This window comes from Anomalospiza imberbis, chromosome 4, assembly GCF_031753505.1.
Source record: "Anomalospiza imberbis isolate Cuckoo-Finch-1a 21T00152 chromosome 4, ASM3175350v1, whole genome shotgun sequence".
NCBI lineage: Eukaryota > Metazoa > Chordata > Aves > Passeriformes > Viduidae > Anomalospiza > Anomalospiza imberbis.
This window is the reverse complement of record NC_089684.1, coordinates 15738861-15759387: the sequence shown is the minus strand read 5'-3', so window position 1 is coordinate 15759387 and position 20527 is coordinate 15738861. Positions and strand designations below refer to the sequence as shown.

At 36.2% G+C, this 20527-nt stretch overlaps 1 protein-coding gene across 2 annotated transcripts in view; it reads left to right on the top strand.

Moving 5' to 3' along the window:
- The window catches only part of GUCY1B1 (guanylate cyclase 1 soluble subunit beta 1), a 42597-nt gene extending 24390 nt beyond the window's left edge, over positions 1 to 18207 (top strand). For both annotated transcript variants that reach the window (XM_068187219.1, XM_068187218.1), the window contains 9 exons: positions 6297 to 6527; positions 6913 to 7029; positions 7859 to 7992; positions 8696 to 8893; positions 10584 to 10821; positions 11666 to 11806; positions 13003 to 13157; positions 13474 to 13600; positions 16890 to 18207. In XM_068187219.1, coding sequence (XP_068043320.1) covers positions 6297 to 6527; positions 6913 to 7029; positions 7859 to 7992; positions 8696 to 8893; positions 10584 to 10821; positions 11666 to 11806; positions 13003 to 13157; positions 13474 to 13600; positions 16890 to 16913 — 1365 coding nt within the window. In that variant the 3' untranslated portion in view covers positions 16914 to 18207. The remainder of the gene's footprint in view (positions 1 to 6296; positions 6528 to 6912; positions 7030 to 7858; positions 7993 to 8695; positions 8894 to 10583; positions 10822 to 11665; positions 11807 to 13002; positions 13158 to 13473; positions 13601 to 16889) is intronic.
- The last annotated feature ends 2320 nt before the right edge of the window (positions 18208 to 20527 follow it).

The window sequence follows — 20527 nt, the reverse complement described above, 5'->3', positions numbered from 1 at the left end:
TTCTTTTGGTAGCACAGGCAACTTAAGTGGTCCCTGTTCTCTCAGTGCTCAGGCTTGTCCTACAGCAGCTTATTTGGCTGTGCCTTCCAGCTGGTGTCAAGTTATAAAGTAAACTATACAGAGGAAATGAGCTGGGTTCAAAACAACAGGGTTTTTTTTAGACTTTTTTTTACCTTCATATTTCCTTTAGGTGGTTTAGTGTTCTGTCTCTTAGAGGTCCCCACAGAGGCAAAAGTGATCCATGGGATAGAGGAGAAATCTGTGTTGTCCAAAGCAGCTAGCAGCACAAACTTTTCATAAACTGTCCTCTCAATCTGAAGATTACTTTGCTGAGAAAATTGTATTAATATCCATCTGGAACTTCTCAAATAATATATGTTCTAAAGAGGTTCAAATATTTATTATGTATTTACTTCTTATTTTAATTTGACTGTTTTAAGCTTTTCTGGAAATTTTATAGTTTTCCTGTAAGTAAGTAGATATTTAATAGTATTAGTCAAACCTACTGTACATGAATGCAAAGTCTAATTTAAATCTACACTATTCCTCTAGATTGTCTGAGGTAGAAGCACATAGGTGCCTAAAAATAGTATTAACCTCTAAGCTGAAGAAAGTGTATATTGTCTTACTTTGTCTGTTACCCCAGTTTTAAACTTTTCCCTGTTAGAAAGTCATGTACCCTTAACCCTGAACATTTTCATGCCTCTCCTGATTAATAAAGCCTATGTCTTGACATCTCTAGGACATGACACACTGCTGTACTCCACAGGTACTCAGAAACTTCAGTGGTAGATAAGGAGAGAATTTATTCTCTAAGGTGAGAGTGCTGAAATTTGCAGCTTATCCACAGACATTGAAAGTCTTCGTCCGTTACTGCACAGGTCAGATATTAATCATGAATGGTATGGAGTGAAGGTTTTAAAGTAAAGTCTAGCATTGTAATAACTAGGTAGCTCTACTGTTCAAAATATTGAGACTAGGGGAAAAAATAGACCAACTCATTTCATCTCCATTCTTTGTCTCATAATTTAGTGAATTAATGCTTTTGCATTTTAGTCCGTTAGCAATGCATTGTTTGAAACAGCACAGCACAGAAAAACAATGGAATTGCTTTTAATTCCTTCAGGTTTTGTGGACCAATTGGTGCCTCTACTGTAAAATTTTTGGTTTGAACCTCAGTTAGAATTTTGCTTAAGGAAGAATGGGTTTTTTTTTTTGGAATCTGATGAAAACCTCAGTGCCTAGCTCAAAGATTCCAGTGTTATTACGGGAGTCATCTTCTGACTTGCAAAAAGAGATTTCTGAGTTGTCCTTTCAAATTTCTTTATCCAAACCACTTACATAACAGTCCAACACAGGACTGACTTAGTAAGTTCTGCAGTTCTCTTTATATTAGTATAATGTTTGTATCTGCAATTTGATGTTTAATACTTCATTATCCACTTCTCCATCTGTTTTGAACAAATGATTATATAAATCTGCTTGAGAAAATTCATGCTTCTAAGTCTGTATTTTCATGAAACTTTGGCTGAATTTGTCTAATATATTGCATGTCTCTGTAGAGGTGGTAGCAAGGATAATTGCTTTTGATAATGCTGGTTTTGGTTATAGTTCAGGAAAGCCCAAGTTGACATTAATTGATTAATTAGTTCAAATCCAATTTACATTATCTTCTCTGATATGGTAATCATTTTTTAGCAAATAGAGCTAAGACTAAATCATTTTTGCAGCAGGTATTGTCTCAAAGATTGTTGGTGACTTTGTGTATGCACTAAGAATGTTCATGTTCTGCCCGTCTCAGTATGAGAACTAAAAAATCATCACAAGGCTGGTGACAAACTTTGGCATGAGATCTCTGTTAGCAGCCTCCTGGCTATACCTTCTCTTGCTTCGCTTGTCAGAGGTTGTTTGTATATAAATGAGGGTGACCTCTGAAGGTGAAGTCAGGATAGGGATTCCCTCAAGGCTACTAATGTTATGGGTCAACAAAAAGTGTTGTACATAATCCAGCAAAGCCCAAAAATCTATTGGGAGAGCAGACTTCTGCAGTTCTGTTATTTGAGGGCAGACTATCAAAATCTTTTACATAGGGAAGATGTTTTACAATATAAAATGAGAAAAGAACAGGGGAGGTCCTTGACAAGATGGTAATTTCAGGCTTACTAAAGGCAGTGTGAAAAAACAAAGTGAAGATGTGACCAGCTGGAGACCTGATCTAAAAACGACTTGGGTACTTGTCATTGAAGACAAGCAGTACTGGTCCACACATTACAATGCTAACTGTGTGTGAAGATAAGTAAGTCATGGAGCATGATCAGCCTCTAATTTTGGCACTGGGGCAACTGTAAACTTCACTATCTTCAGGCACAGTGGTTTGGTTAAGTGAGACAGTCTGCGCCGCAACCAGCTGCCAGGGACAGATATCCCCATGGTTCTATCTTTGGGTTTGCAAAACTGATAGTTTTCCACTGCCATTTCCGCAGTGAACTCCTTTGTCTTAGGATCATTCTGAAACAGCTACAGTGAACTTTGTTAAGCAGCATTGCACAGTCAGTTTTGATCAGAAGACATAAAAAATTTCATCCTGTATAGACCTTTAAAGGGCAAAACCGCCCTGTTTTTGTATTAATTTTCACAATCTCATCAAAAAAGAGCCGTGTCCAAGGACATTCTATCCTGCCATGCTGAAATATGAGTGTGTCCTGGGGATATGCTCAGATAGACAGAATTGAGTCTTGTAGACACATCAGTGACAGCTTAACAGATAGCATGTGCTCATTATATATTCTGTATCACAGCAATACTTCTTGATTTAATATCTTATGTGAAGCTCACAAAATACAATAAACCACACTCATTTTAAAATAACTTTTTTCTGAATTGTCATTCCCTGAAATATTGGTGTGACTTCTCACTTGATTAGGCAAGAAAACACTCTGAAGCTACATCTCCTGGAAGGCACAGGCAGGTTAGCAGTTAGATGTTATATATTCTCTTTGAAACCAAGAGAGTGATTTCTCCCTTCAGTTTTAACTGCAGTTACCATGGTGATTGAGCTCTTAGACATTGTGAACTGATGTCACTTCACCAGCTAAGACTGCAGGGGGAGGAAGAATTAGACTTGATTGCTGGCTTTGTTGCTTTGTGACTGAACTTTGATTTGCCAAGCATTTATCAGTGACTTCTTCAACAGTATTTAAATGATACCGAAATTGTGTGGCTTGCAAACTTTGCTTGCACAATGAAACAGTAGATAAGTTCTATTCTACTTAAGCTTAGCAGAGTATCTAGGGCAGGTCCTCACACCAGACAAATATCTGGCCAGTTAGGTTGGATCTATAGGTACAAGGGTGAAGGAGCAGAATTTAACATCTTATGTTGACAGTCAAAAGTGCTTATTTTGAATTTGCTGACAAGGTGGATGACGTAATGAGATAGGAAGATTGGATAGTTTTTAAGTTGTGTGAGCAGAAAAGACGTCATGAAATTGCATACCCATTGGGAAGTTAATTAGGAACGCTTCAGTAGTTTTCGTAGCCTGGAGAGGGGTATGATTAAAGGATGTGTTAATAAGTGTCTGTGCATGAATGATCAGAGTAAAATTGCATAAAACAGCCATGTCCACAGCATATCATGTTTACCAGGAATGTGCTGCTGGTGCTGTGTCTGTCTTGTAGGTCTGATGCATGTCCCTGTGTTTGGCCTGGTGCTCATTTGCTGCAGTAACATGTTGCACTAATACAGCAAGCATTTCTAGATGCCCTGGAGTCCGATCAAAAATAGTGTTTCAAATGAACTTGAAGATGCTTGGGAAATTTGCAGCTTTTCACTGTTACCGGCACAGTTCTAATCTATAAAGGTTAGGAAAACAGCACAGCGTGTGTGAGGACTGACTTTGTCACTGTGTGAGCTTGTAGGATCTCAAGAGGGTCATGGCTCAAACTAGCTAGATGTCTTGAAGCATGTAGCAGTCCTGTTTTTATAGGTGATTTTTTTAATCTAACCCTGAGTTTTGTTTACTGATGCATCATTCATTTCTAATAAATGAAATAAAATGGGAAGTTATTAAAGGGAACCTGTTAAGTGCTGCATTGTAGCAGAAAAAAAGTCTGTAAGTACAGGCTGGTAACAGAATACTAGTGTGCAGTGAGTAACATGGCCATAAGGAGTTAATATCTCTGGAAAGCGATGTGTGGTTAATATAAACATTTCCTTAAAAATTATTAGCTTCTTTAAAATCAGCTTTTCTGAATTCAGAAAGTTTTCATCCAAAATATGCAGGGTTTTTTTTTCCATTTGTGGCAAGAGCAACACTTTGAAGTAAGATCCAAGATTGGAAATGATCTGGAAGCATAGATCAGTTCTAGAGATAAATCTTGCCAATTTGAAAAAGGTTTCTGTGCATAATCTCAACTATCTCTGGCCACAATAGCAGTACTATTAAAATAAAACCTGTGGGAGTGTGCATGAGTGATAGAAAGTAAGAACTAAGACTCTTAACTGCCTTCTGATAATCTTCAATATGACCACAGCCTCTTAAAATTTCAGGGATAATGATTTAAAAGGAAGATGTGGAAAACCTTTAAATTCTGAATTCAGAGGAAAACTAGGTGTTCATCTACTATGTTCCATTCTCCTAGACAAACCCACTTAATGTGTTTTCCTCAGATGACCACCATTTATTTTTTCTGAGGCCTACCCCTTATTAGGTCATAATTTCCCACTTATCTTTGTCACACACTGGCATATGGATTACCAGTACAGTTTCTTGAGAAAATTAGGTTTTCTCATAGTCAACATTTGATTTTGTTTGTACATCCAGCCTTGGGAACCTACGTTAGCTGATAAATTTAGTAGGCTGATCTTTCTCAATGTTACTTACATAAGCAATAGAAAGAGAAGAATAATGCAGCACACAGCTATAGAGCACCTCAATCAGGCTCTTCCTCCACACTGTCCTCCAGAAAAGCCACTCTTTCCTTCAAATGAGCAGTCAATTTGTAGATCAAAGAACACCTTAAATTAATCATCATTTAACAATAAAATACTGTTTTGTTGTTTTACACTCCTTCATTTGTATAGGAACAAATAAAGGCATCAGCACTCCCTAGCCCATCAAGTTCTATTTTTGGCAGTTTTGGAGATCAAATATTTAATAAATTTAACATCTTAGGGATCAGTTGCAGTGTTTGTGCATATCTGTTATGTTTTCAAATTGTAACTGTTAATTTCTGTGGTTAAAACTATGTGTAAATGGCAAAATCAGGATGCTTTAGAAATTTTAAGAAATCTTTTTTCTTTGCTTCAGTGACTTTAGTATTAGAGTCAACATGAAAGTAGAATCAGGTGGAACATGTTCCAGAAAATTGCTGTTAAACAATACCATGTAAATAGAATGGTTGTTTTCCAATCATTAAGTCTAATTAAATTTGAAAAGAGGTAAATTTGGCTTCTCAGGGTAAATGATGTTATTCTACTAGTTATTAGCATAAATTATATTGCCATATATGACTCTCACTGCAACAAAATAATCCCTATTAATTTCATATTTTTTTACTAACTTTGAGTAAAATTACTGAAGAGCATGATGCTGTGTTAAGGACACCTTTTTGATATTCTACTGATGTAGATGATTCTAGTTTTGCTGTCTTTTCCATTAATATGGAATACAGCCCAGAGAAGATTGTAATTGCTTTTAGCTTTGTCTGTTGGCTCTGATCTTGCAGTCTGCTGGAATGTATAAGGACTGTATATCCTACATGTGCTCCATGCATTTTCCTTCTTGCTGTCAGTGAAATGCCCGGCCTCTTAGCACTATTTAGTCATCACTAAACAGTCAGCACTATTTGCTGTTGTGTTATAGACCTTGCAAACAGCTTTCATCAAAATAAGGGTTCAAGGGTTCTGTGTGATTCAAGGCTCACACAGGTTCATTTCAGAGGAAGGGGCCACCTTGTTTTCTAGCAAGCACCAGTAAAAGCAAGCACAACTTAAGCCTTGATCCCTCATTTCAGGATTTGCATTTCACTCAGGCTTAGTAAATTGTATTTGGGTGATCTTCAATATGTTACTCTTGCACAGAGAAACTGTAGCTAAGCAAAGGCATAATTATTCACCTGGAATTACAAAGACTATGAAATCAGAAATTCTTATTAGGATACGGTATTTTTCAAGATGTGAATATGATTCTTGAATTTATCTTTCTCCTCTAAATACATTCCTGTCTCCATAGTAGCACTCCAGTTACTAACAAGTAGCAGAATTTTCAGTTTTTCATTTTTTCTTAATTTCTCTAGGTTATTCAACAGAGAAATGAAGAGTGTGACCACATTCAATTTTTAATTGAAGAGAAAGAATCTAAAGAAGAGGACTACTATGAGGACCTTGACAGATTTGAAGAAAATGGTACCCAAGAGTCTCGCATCAGTCCCTATACTTTCTGCAAGGCATTTCCTTTCCACATCATATTTGACAGAGATCTGGTGGTCACACAATGTGGCAATGCTATATACAGAGTCCTTCCACAGGTTAGATAATTCTTATGCATGGATAGCCATAGAAAATTCATAGTGGTAGATGCTTCAGAGGTTAATATAGAGATGAATAAAGCAGATTTAGTATTCTCTGTCTAAACAGCATTCCAATATAAGTGTATAATATTTACTAAATTGTCCTTCTCTTGTTAGAAAAAGGACTTGAAAATAACCTAATTCTACAACAGCTTGTTCCTTATGGTCATGTCCATATGGAGTAAGAGAATAATTTAAAAACCTTGCGATTCAATGGAGAGATACATAAAGTATATATTCTCTTCTATTCAGTATTGTCATCTAAGAAAATAGAATATAATTGCTCTATGTATATTTTTATTATAAAGAATAACAGGGTTTTTTTTGTTTTTTAATATTCTAGCTGCAGCCAGGAAATTGCAGTCTGTTGTCAGTTTTCTCCTTGGTCCGGCCTCATATTGATATTAGCTTCCATGGGATCCTCTCCCATATCAATACAGTCTTCGTACTGAGGACTAAGGTAACTAGAGAATATTTTCCCAGCTTTTCATTAAGGAAGTGTGCTTTGGAGAGATAAGAAGTGCAGAAAGCTCAGAGGTCTTCATAGAAAATTCTCTGTAGTATGCTCAGACCTTTTTGAGTCTTGAGCCAAGAGAGAGTCACAGATACGAATTTATGAGTAGCTGTTAAGCAGAATGTTTTACAGGAATGGTGAAGTAAATGCACTTCATGTCTGTTGCTTTCTCTGCAAGGGGCCAGTCTTGTTTATGGTGTTGTACCAAAGCAAATGTAGAGAGGTAATTACATTTACTTTTCTTCATAATGAGAGTATGGGAGACAAATATGAAATGTGTTCTTGCTTGGACCCATATGTTCATACAAAAGTCTGTGTCCTGTTCTCTAAAGAGGGCAAGAGACAAGACAGGTGATATGAACAGATGCAGTGTGTAGAGTAATGCGTACTACATCAAGGAGCCTGTATTTAAAGAAAATTGTACCTGAGAGAAACCAGGATGATTCCTTAGAGATGGTCCCAGGCACAGACAGAACTTCAGAGAACAGACAATACTATTGTCAAAACTATCATTAAGAAATAATGTGGAAAAAAACAAGGAGTTACGAACATGAATGTAAAGAAAGATACCATGCTTTGTGTCTTCAAGGTAGCAAATCGTAGTACTAAAATACAGACAGCGCATGGTGTTCACACGAGAAGTTATTCAGGGTTTAATGTAAGCTGTAAGTCTGTTCCCAGTATTCTGACTGCCTTCGTAGTGAATGCACTTACATACAAGGCCTGGTGCACAACGCACCATTGCCCTTACACAGTGGTGGCTTTTCATCACCAGGAGGGGCTGTTGGATGTGGAAAAGTTGGAGTGTGAAGATGAACTGACTGGCACAGAAATCAGCTGCTTACGCCTGAAAGGGCAAATGATCTACTTGCCTGAAGCAGACAGCATTCTCTTTCTTTGTTCACCAAGGTACTTCAAACCTAGAGAGTTCTATAATATTGATTTGCATTTTACAATTACTAGTTTTAAGAACACTTTTGAGAGTAGTACTACAGAGTATTGGTAGCATTGGTTCGAGTATTGATTTAATTAGTTTTTATGTATTTATACTAAAAGAGGTAGGAGCATTTAAACATTGGAACTTGACTGAGTATTTATATGGCCAGAGCAAGCCATATAAACATTGGCTTGCCCTGGCCCAGTTTGTACAAATGGTTATTCCTCATATTCCATTTTTTTTTAGCAAGTTTTATTTTTTGTTTTTTTACTCAGAGAATGCTAAGAAATGTGACAATGGTTTGGTTTGCTATGTGGATTCATGGATTTTTGCAGTAGTTTTAATGTAATAGATGGTGATAAAGAAGTGGTTGGGTTGGATGATTAAATGGAAAGATTCTTTACATAATCTCACTTTGCGCTGAAGTACATACATTTGATATGCTCGTGGAACTCTTCATGAGAATTCTGAATTTAAATGCAAAAATCAAGAACTGTGGCTTAAAATGAATGATCACAAATAAGGTGTTTCATATAAGGGACATATTGTACAGCTCATCACAAGTTCAGAAGCTTCATCTTTCTACTGTTATTCAGCAGACTGCTGTTTGAGTTTTAAATGCTCCTTTGACAAGCTTATTTTACCCATATTATTGTGTATTTCTCTGCTTTGCAGTGTGATGAACTTGGATGATTTAACCAGAAGAGGTTTATATCTGAGTGATATTCCATTGCATGATGCTACCCGTGATCTGGTTCTTTTGGGAGAGCAGTTTCGAGAGGAATATAAACTGACCCAGGAGCTTGAGATCCTCACTGACAGACTGCAGCACACACTGCGTGCACTGGAAGATGAAAAGAAAAAGACAGACACGTAAGAACCAAATCCCAACTTTGAGCTGAAACACTCAAAGCAATATATTATTTATAGCTACCTTCTTTAAAGAATAACAGAATCTTGTAAGGAATATCAGAGATAATCAGGACTGGCAATTTTGCAGTCAAGAAAGAACATTTAATGGGGTATTTCTTTATTTAGATTGTCAAACGTCACCCACGGTCTAGGCCATTACATGCCTAGATGTTTTGATAGCTCCCTCCCTGATAAGAAAAGTTATAAGAAATGAGCTGACAATTCATTTTTTCTTGTGAATTACCTAAAATTTTGGAAACTTACATGCAGTCACTGTAGCAAAGGTGAATCTGATGAATGCCCAATGTTATTTGACAGAGTTCAGTAAACCAACTTTTGTCTTTCTGGCACAGGATAATAGAACAGAAAAACATATCTTATAAACCTTGAAAACAGTTTGTGTAAAGCTGAAACTTTGCAATATCTTAATGCTATGAATTTGTTGTAATAGTTACTTGTAGAAATGAATTTGTGTTTATCTATATATAAGTACATAAACATAACACATAACAGTAAGTGTGCATTAGGCCCCAAATCCAGTTCTACAGATAACTATAAAGTCAAATTCAAATGTCATTAGTCTGTGGCATTTCAGCTCAACAATGACTGGCAAATTAAACAAAAGCTTGTGTGAAAAGTAGCATGGAGTTCATGATTGACTCTTATTTATAAAACACAGTCCCATCTCTATATTAATTCTATTGACAGATACATTTTTTCTGTAATGGAGTAATGGAAATTATTTTAAAAATACTTGAAAGGGATGGACAGGAGAACCAGAGAAAACAAAGCCTAAGAAGTATTTTTTCTCTTCATTCCTGTTGGCTTCCTTTATAAAGTCATTTTATCTTCAGGAATTCTATCCATCATGGCAGCTGCTGGAACAGATAGTGTCAGTTACTGTATGATGTGCCAAAAGTATTCACTAATTATAACTCAAGTAGTGAACTTGCCAAAAATGCAGCTAATGAGGGTTTGTGCAGGAGGCTGTGTACAAGAAAATGATGTTCAAGATTTGTGAAACAGTCAGAGATCTTCAGGAGGGAAATGGACATTAAGATAGGAGTTAGTTGAAGGAAGACACATGAGAATAGGGTGAATTTCTGTGTGTGTGATTGAATTTTATTTGCATAATTTATAATATGAACAAGTGTTAATACAGCATATAGACTATTAATTAAAAAAAAAGACACCCTAGACCCTAAAAACAGCATGCACAACAGAGAGGAAGCATTTAGAAATGCATTAATTGATCAGAGATGGAAAACTGATCTCTTCATGGTGTTTTTTGCAGTTTTTATGGTTCTGTGAGCAAAACTAAATTATATGAGCTGAGGATGTGGCAGAAAAAAGTAAAAATTATCCAAGACACTATTAACAAATCATGTCAAAAGAATTAGAAATACATGTCTCATTTTGTTGATAATTTAGATGTATTAATGTGTTTGAAATTGTATGCTGATGTAGATCAGTTCCTGTTTTCCAAATAACATATTCTTCAGTAAACACCTTTTCTATTGCTTGTTGATGGTGGGAGTATGGTATAAACCCTGTGGGGGGTGGGAAGTTAATATATGAACAGTGCTGCTGTAAACATCTTTCTCCAGATTCTCTCTGCTTCTCTTTTGCCTTTCTTTCCTTACCTGTGTAGGTTGCTGTATTCTGTTCTGCCGCCATCAGTGGCAAATGAGCTGAGACACAAGCGTCCTGTTCCAGCCAAGCGCTACGACAACGTCACCATTCTTTTCAGTGGCATTGTGGGATTCAATGCCTTTTGCAGCAAACATGCCTCTGGAGAGGGGGCCATGAAAATTGTCAATCTTTTAAATGATCTTTACACAAGATTTGATATTCTGACTGATTCACGAAGGAATCCATTCGTTTATAAGGTAAGCATAAGAGTTTTAAAGTATCTAGACTGTTACTTTTCTATAATTTACTATGGTGTCAGTCTTTTGCAGTCTTATTGGATTTTAGGCTTTTTTAAAAAAGAACTTAATGTTCTCAGTCTGAACTGTGTTACCTGATATTAGATAGCTACAGAAGAGTATGTTGGTTATCTCTAAATGTCTGAAGGAACATAAAGTGCTAAGTTCTCATCGCAATTTCTGCCATCATCCATTAGGTGGTCATATAAACGTACTTCCACATTTAGCAGATGTGAACTTATACAGGCCATTTGTGGTTCTTCTGACCTTGTGCTTTAAGTTTTTCAATTCTATTCCTGGGTCTTCTAGTATATAACTTACTATTTAGTTACTCAATGTGAATTTCATTCCTCCATTCACTTCAGGAACGAGGTGCAGTTGCAAATGTGGCTGGTAGCAGGAAGGTACAGAGATAGATTCATATGCATCCCATATATATGTACATGTGTTTGCTTGGGTGTTTATATCTATGAAGATCATTCCTAGGTTTTGTTAGAACTGAATTTTATGTCCTGTACCATGTGAATTAAGGGTGTGAGTCAGAACAGACATAGAGCTCAGTTTCATTCACAAGACACCAAAAGAAAGACTCAGGTTTACACAATCACAGTCATTGTAAGTTGCTACATTGTGAGTTTGCAATAAATTCCCTTCAATAACAAGCAGAGATGACAGTAATTAGGGTGATTTGAATGAAAGGGAAAGGGAACTCTTTTAAAGGAGAAACAGTCTTGAAGCACTACATCAATTCTAGTACTGTAAAAACCATAATAATGAAGTAATTGAAAAATATCTATCTTGATAGGTGGAAACAGTTGGGGACAAGTATATGACAGTGAGTGGTCTACCAGAGCCTTGCATGCATCATGCACGATCTATCTGCCACCTGGCTTTGGATATGATGGAAATAGCAGGCCAAGTTCAAGTGGATGGTGAGCCTGTACAGGTTAGTAAATGTGGGCTTGAACCAAAACCCATTCTTTGACAGCATGATAATGTTTTGAAATAAGATAATGCTCTAGTCCCAGTCCATGCAAGAGATGGGCTTTTTTCTTGTTAGATTTTGAGACTGATATATACAAATAATATGAGAAGTCACATTCTCATAGCTGTGAGGTGCAGTTCCCAGACCTTAAAATGCTTATTGTGCTTTAAAAGGTAAAGTACTCATTTAAGTACTCATTTAAGTACTCATTTAAGTACTCATTTAAGTCCACATCATTTATGTCCATTTTCTGATAATTTCAATATAATCAATAAATTCCTATTGTGCATCAAGTACAATCTGTTGAGTCTTCAACTCAAGGAGCAGAAAAATAATACTCCCTCCCTGATATTTTTGATCATGCCTCAGATCCTCATGTCAGAAGGACATTATTGCATGAAAAAAACATTACAGATCCATGGACAGGTACAGCAATGATTACTGACACCAGTGTATATTAGTGGAATTTCATACATTGTGGGACTTTCTGGAGATGTTGTAGCACTGACAGAGATCTGGGCAAGCAGCATTGACTGTCCTCATCAGCATGCTGTGAGCAGAAAATGATTAACGCGTGCAATGCGTATTTCTATTTACGTGAATGCTGCTGTTCTATCACCTAGCTTAGAGCTGTGTACTTCACTTTATCACGGTGCAAAGCAGCGAGAAGGTTTGGTTTGGGGCTTTACAGTAACTGTATTGTGCTACAAGAATGAGCTTCTCCAGACCTCCCTTCTATCTCTTGACCTTCTGAATACAAAATACCATGATTTTTCCTTTGAGAAACATCTTTTTTCTTGAACCATGCCATCCTTTTCTGCGCCTTCTGAGCACTCATTAAACACAGACCTGCAGAGTATGCCTCTCTGCCCACCTCTTTTTTTATTTTCACAGTACATAATAACAGCAGGGTGCAGGCTGGGAAATTACAGAGTCTGATTGTTCATGTGGAGGGCAGAGGCACGACACTGTACTAAAGTTAAAAAAACAAAGAAGTCACAAAACCCAAAAAATACAAGGCTTTGAAGAAGCAGGAGTAGCACTTTGGAAAAATAAACTCTAGTAGATATAAGTGGCATGTTGCCTGTGTTTAGTCAGAGGCATCAGATTAGTTACATTACTTTTGAATAATCAAACTTAATTTTTTCTCTCTAAAGATAACCATAGGAATCCATACTGGTGAGGTAGTCACAGGTGTCATAGGTCAAAGGATGCCACGGTACTGTCTCTTTGGAAATACGGTCAATCTTACAAGCAGAACAGAAACTACTGGAGAAAAGGGAAAGATCAATGTCTCTGAATATACTTACAGGTGAGTGATGTATTATTTTTATTGGTATTGACATCTTAAAATAAATCACTTCATCAGCATAACATAAAAGTTTTTTTGGAGTTGAAAGTGACAGTCCTCCTGCAACCATTATTTAAGTATGTGAGTTCTCCTGAAACTGTATGGCAAAGTGCACTATGATATACAGTTATTGGTCTGCACATATAATAGTGATGTAGAGATAGATTTGAATCTTCTAATAGTCTGTTCACGTACATGTAGCATGATTGGTGTTTTACATAGTGTGTGGCATGCATGCAAAGTCCATTCATTTACATGTTTTCTCTTTCAATTTCAGGTGTCTTATGACACCAGAAAATTCAGATCCTCAGTTCCACCTGGAGTACAGAGGTCCAGTTTCTATGAAGGGCAAAAAAGAGCCAATGCAGGTTTGGTTTTTGTCCAGAAAGAGTGCAGAGACAGAGGTATGAGTAACTAGAGTGTAATTTTGTTTTTTTCCAAACATAAACATTAAAAATTTAATCTAAACCACGGAGATCCATTTACATTTGCAAAACTAAATGTTCCATAGGAAAAAAAATGAAGAGTTTTGTGCAACACTCTTTCATTAACACATTTATTATCTTGACAGTACTTGAAAATCCTTGATTATTTGTCTTTGCAGTTTGTGCAGTTCCTGAAAGAGTACTTTTGATTTCAAAAAGTCCTTGAGGAAATGCCAAGTGTTTAAATATTTATATCTCCCTCTTACAGATTTCTGCACTGTACTAGATTTTGCAGTATAATGTCAGTTTCTGTTTAGCTGACATGCCTGGTTATCAGCACTTCAAAATTTGCCATTTGCTTTCTTGCAGTGAGTGAAAAAATGTGCTTTCAAATATTTAGGCGTCTAGCAACTATTTGCAAGCAGGTTCACACCTGATGTGTATGGTGGTCTCTTAACCCCAGATGGCACCTGCTTGTTCAGAGACTGTTGCATGGCAGGGGCCCCGCTTTAGAAATACACAGGGTGAAAGCTACTTCTTGTAAATGACATATCAGCCTAAGTTGTCTTCTCAAAATGAGGTGGGATAAATCTCTTCAAGCACTGAGGGACCTTTAAGCTTATGGCTCAGTTTCAGAATTCTGGGCATTTATTGTCCAGAATTTTAGTAAAAGCCAATGAGAGCTAGACTCAAAGTGTGCTACAAACTTAGACAATGAGGTTACAGTATGCCAGCTGCTTTGCCATAGCTGAGCAGGTGCATACATTCCATCCAACATATCAACAGGAAGAAAAAAAAGTTAAAAGTAATTGACATAGCTTGAATTTTGCCCTGAAGCAATATAAAAAGAAGGAGTTTTCTGCTATGTATTTCATCTTAAAAACACCCTTGACTAAAATAATGAAAGTCGTCAGTCATCTTGGCTGAAATAATTCTTGTAAGTCAGAGGAAATTAATTATGTGTCTGAATGCTCATGTACTTCTAAAAATATAATTTAGGCTGTTAAACTGTTTAGGCTTTTTAGGAGATCTAATCCAGATTTATTACCACTGGTACTCAAGTATATGAATATTGATTTTTTAATGGTAACTCCGAGTATTAACCCCCTATACTTTAGCTCTGCATTTTAATTCTGTATTTTAATATGTATTACTTACAATTATATTCTGGGTGCCACTTCTGAGAATAATTTTCTATTCTTATTCTACCGTAAAATAACTATAACTTCACATGGCTACTATTATTTTGAATCTATTGTTGTATTTAAAATACATTTTAATTAAACACCTTTCACTTTTTTCTGCCTTATAAATGTCCTATCATTTGTATTAAGGCACATTATAATTTTAAATGTAAATTTCAGAGAGGCACTGAGTCAGGTGGGTATTTTCCTTGTTTTAGCCTAACACGTGTTTAATATGAATATAAGGTTCAAGTAGTTTAAGACTTTCAGAGGTATTGTACAACAGCTGGTTTTGTTAATCCTCACAGCAGTCCTGAGAGACACTTGCTGATACTATTATCCAATAATTGAGCTTTGTAGAGGGAGACATGGGGGCAGGGATAAACCTGACTGAGAGATATTGTGAGCCTGGTTTTCAGGACCACTTAAGACTCACAGTTTAAGCACACTGAAAAAGCCTTTCTAATTTTGTTAGTTTTTGTTAATTCTGAAATTCAGTTATAGATGTAATTCTTAGAGACAGAAGGACTTCTCGCAAGAGAGATATCTCTTCTAAATTGTACTAAGTTTGGGAGCATAGGAGAATAGAAAAATACACTGATGTGATGATGTGAACTGATAATCATTTTGTCAGAGGTGATTTTGAAAAGTGAAAGAATATATTCCTCTAACCTTTTGATTCTTTTCCACTGCTTGCACAATTTCAGCTGTCCATACACAAAAGATGCACAAAATTTTATTCCTTTAAGATTTTCTGAACTATTTCTTCTGTGAACGTACTCCTCATGTTTTTTTCTGGCACTTTATAGGCTGTGCATAATTGTTTTAATCCAAAAGCAGAAATCAGATAGCCATCTTTGTATGTTTGATCACTTTAAACTTTAATCACTTTGCTTTATGCACACATGTAGTCTTGGTTTTCTTTCCAGAATTTTTTTCAGAATGCTAATGTATTTTGTGCAGTGCCACTTATTGTTATGTACAGGAACACTGTACATGACAATAAATAAAGGCATGATTATATATATTCAGAAACTGTATGGTAAACTTCCTGAAAGGTCACTCCAGAATATTGCAAGAAGTGGCATATAGAAGTAAGCATGAAAATATTTCTTAAATCATCCTGAAAATACTTCTGCTAATTATGCTTTTACTGTGAAGTTTTCTACTTCCAATATCTTCAATTAGGATCAATGCACATTAGTGATTTATTTTTCTTTTCATTATATCCATTGGAGAGTTATTAGCTCAGCATTTGCAAATCTATCAGCATATTTTACTCTGAAAACCAGTAATAAAGACATGGTGAGGAAAAAGGAAAAAATGTTTACAGATGCCATAAGAGGTGTGAAACCAAGGCTAAAAATATGCTGTTTCTCTACTAGGCCAGTAGAAAATGATAGGGCTGAAGCAGCTCAGCATGCCTCAAACTTGATTCCTGGGTTGACATCTCTAATATCAGTCCCCTTGAGCAGCAGTTACTTCTGAGAAAGACCTAATTTACAAGAATAAGTGTTGGTTTGGAGTGCTGCTCCTTCACTTTTTCTCTCTGATATCTCTTCCATGATACCAGTACAGCAATAACTAGAATTAGATCAGAAATACATGTAGAACAAAGCAACTGTGACCAGTTATTCACTTTGCATCTGCTTGTTTGCATAAAATTAATTATTACTATCTTCATTAACAGAGGTTCAGCTGAAGTTTCTCTTTTGAGAAACAGATTTGTTGTAAAAAATAAATCTTGCCAAGAGCCTCAGATGCATGACTGCAATTTTACTCCCTCTGCAGTTTTTAATATCTTTCTCTTCTGCCCTGTTCCCACATTACTGGTGGGAACGAATTGAAATATCTCAGGCAGAGCTGGTAGTTCACCAGGGCATGTAGGAATTGTTTCATTCCTACATACAAGACATATAAAAGAAATACATGCACTACCTATGCTTTTTGGTTTTTTAAAATTTTTATTATTTACTGATACTGGTTGCAAGTTATAAAATGTATTTTGTCACTGCATTAACCCACCATGTTGTTACTTCAAAGAAAATTCCTTACTTCTACAATTCTGCTTGCATGCTCTCAAGGAAACAAAGCAAGATGCTTTCTGATCTGAGGGAAGAGGAAGAGGATGCTGAATAGGGTGCAAGACTGTCTCCAAATAGGGTGCCAGGCAGTAAGATTATGTTATGGATGTTCTCCACATTATATCTCCCGTTGCCATGTGCAATACCATTGTCTTTTGCCCTACTCTTGAAGTCATACTTACCATTTTTCTCCAGGCTTGCTTGCTAATTTTTGTCCTTATTGTTTGGTACTGTTATATCTCTGCTATGAGCATGTATTTCAAGCTTTCCTTTTTTTGATATGCATTTTTGCATGTCAGTCATGTGACCATTCCTACCACCAGATAATATTGAATGAAACCATGTAGTATGCACGCCACAAATAACTACTTCAATCTGATGCTTAACATCTTCATCTTCATCTCTGAAGTACTGTGGTTATGTGAATTGATGACATTTCTTGAAAGACAGGATTTCAATTGATAGGCAGAACAATGAACCTAAGGAACTTTATTAAAAGAAAAAACCCTAAAGCAGCATTACGAAAATTATTGCATAAATGGTATCAGATTTAGTTCTGCTATTACCATGCTTCTCATTCATTTTGTGAATAACACTTGATGCTCTGTAAATTCCTGGTTAGAAAAAGGTTTCTCATTTGATATCATCCTGTATTTTCCCTTTGTGGACACTGTAAACATCTTCTGTACTGGAAGGGGGCAGCTGTTTTTCTGATACTGCCATTTGAAGCATGTGCCAATGTACTTCTACTGAAATGCTGTTCACTTGCAATGTATTTCTCATTGATTTATATACAGAAAATTAAATTGTCATATTAATAATAGATTGCTGGACAATTTTAGACCACTTGTAGTGCATTGATTCTCATCTGATGTAGCCCCTGGAGTTGGAAGGCATGCTGCTGGGACATGGTTGACATGGTTGCCTTTTGGTTTGGTCTCTCTACTTTCAGAAATGATCTTATTTTATTCCTTGAGAGGACCTGGCAATATTCTAACATCATGACATAATTAAAGGATGTAAAGCTTGGAAAGGGACATAGTGTGTTTCATCAGCTGATACAGTTAGTAAAAGTGGACAAGTTTTCAGATGCATAGACCTTCCATAACTTTAATATATAGTGCATTTTATGTGAATAGTATCTGTTCTTATCTGACTGATCATTTCTGAATATTTGCATTATAAAATAGAATAGTGCAATTACTTTGTGTATAAAAATTGTCTATATCTAGTATATCTTATTAGCACAGAATATATATGTATAAATGTTTCATGTTAATGTGCAAAAGAAATTGCAATAAATTATTTTTTCCACGGACTTCTAGAAATCTTGTTATTTTCTTTCTTAGAAAACTTTATTTCATTGTTTGATACAAAAAAAAGTATTTTCTCAATTAAATAATTTGCAGTTCATATTTAAATAAATTGTTGAGGCATTGTTCCAATGTTTGCAAATGTCCAAGTGTCTCACATATTCAGGTTAATGGATCACATCCTCAAATTAAAGTAGTGTTCAAAATGTTGAGGTTAATGCTTCAAAAATAGTAGATGAGGTGACAAAAATGCATAAAACCTTCCTTTGAAACCCTTGGACAATATTTAACAATCAAACATTATTAGCTGTACGCTTTGAGCAGGATGTACATCAGCAACCCAAGCTTTAGCAATGGGAAATGAAGAGAGTAAACCTCATATTTTCTTCCCCATCATCTCACTGCCAGACAGCAACACATCCCAAGACATCGTCAGAGGTTGCCCTCTCTCAGAGAGGTACACAGCAGCAATTTGGATTGATCAAGTTGTTCCTGCTTACAAGAACTTTATGGTGACTTTGAAAGACATGGAATTGTGACAGCTGGGGTTGTGTATTGATATAATTCATATGCAAATGCTTCTGAAGAAACTGAAGCTCTGCATCACACTTCAAGCTGATGGAAGAAGGCGTGCCAGAAAACTTAAATAATGCTCTGCGTTTATATTGTATCTTATTAATAATTTCAAAAGATTAAAGTTCCCATTAAGCTACCTTGTAACATAACCAGTTTCTTAAAGCACAGAATGATAGCTCATATTGTGTTCATGTAAGAGCTTTTTATCTCAGTACAATTTAAGCACTTAACCACTTCTGTTACTAAAACTGGTCTTCACTTAAATGCTGCATCCAACTACTAAATTTATAGTTTGGTTAAATATTACTCTCAGCTAACAGTTAAACACTTCTGCAGGTACTTAGTTCTTTTATGTGTGTTCTACTGCCTCTTTTATTTAACTGTAGTGATTTGCTTTTTCAATAGAAGCTCTCTAGCTGAAACATGAGGCAGAATAATCACCAAAGTCTGTTTCAAAGGTCTTTATAAATGGATGTATTTTATTCTGGTATTTTTTGTTTAAAAAAGAAAAACTGGAACAAGGAGAAAAAAGGGGAGATTAGCCATGAAATCGCAAATTATGGAATGCTTAGTTTGGAATCTCCTGGATCTTATGCATTCCTTTGAATTCAGACAGGCGGGGGAAGTTGATTTTCGGTGGTGTTTGTTTTGGCTGTGCAGGGCACTCTGTGACTCTAATGCTGTCTTAAAGTGGGCACTGCAGTTGGCTTCCAAAGTGCTGGTTCAGTCCTTGGTAGCAACAACCTCTGGAGACATAACTTCATGTTTGATTTATTTTTAAACAAAATGATAAACAGTGGATGAGATGTTCATTTGGATATCTGCTTACAGGCTTATCACAAAAATGTGTTTACTGAAAGGGTTGTCAGGCACTGGAACAAGCTGCCCAGGGATGTGGTGGAATCACCATCCCTGGAAGTGTTCAAAAGGCAGCACTTGGGAATGTGGTTTAGCAGTGAACACAGCAGTGCTAAGTTAACAGCTGGACTCGATGGTCTTAAGAGTTGTTTTCCAAACTGTGATTCTGTAAAGGACATCCTCCAGGAGGGACACATGAAGACAAAACCAATAAGGTTATGTGAGATTTTTTTTATGGCTTGGTTCCAGTGTATAAGGTGATAGTGCAAATCATGTCTGATTGGTTCCAAGCTCACTTTTGAAAGACAAACACAGGCACAAGAAGGAAATAGGAAGGGATGTGCTGGCATCTGATATGAATAAAAACTGGGTGGTGCTGGAGGCCCCAGGACCTTTGCTTTGAACAAACCTCTAGTAAAATCTAAAGCTAATACATTAATGTGATGCAGGCAGTCATGCACTACTATATACATTCTTGTACTCTGCAATGTCTGTGGCCTTGTCAGCATCACCTGATCACCTGTATTCATGGAGCCAGAGCACAGCCTGAGGCATCTGTACCCTAAAATGTGTTTTTCATTCACCATGTAGACAGGTCAACACTTTACTGTATTGTCACAAACTGTAAAATGGTTATTCCGTGCATTTCTAGAGCCATCAAATATTATTAAAAAAAAAAAAAAGGAAATAATTGGGTCATTGGGTTCTAGCACTATGAGAACTTGAAGAGAATTTAGTATTCAAGTTCTCCAGGCATTCAGCATACTAGTACAAACAGGATCTTTTAGGCAATTCTAAATTAATTCTGCCTGTCCCTGTGTTGGCTTATCATATCCAAATAAAGGGAAGTTACTGGACTTATAGTCCTGTTTTATTTTAACAAGATTTTAT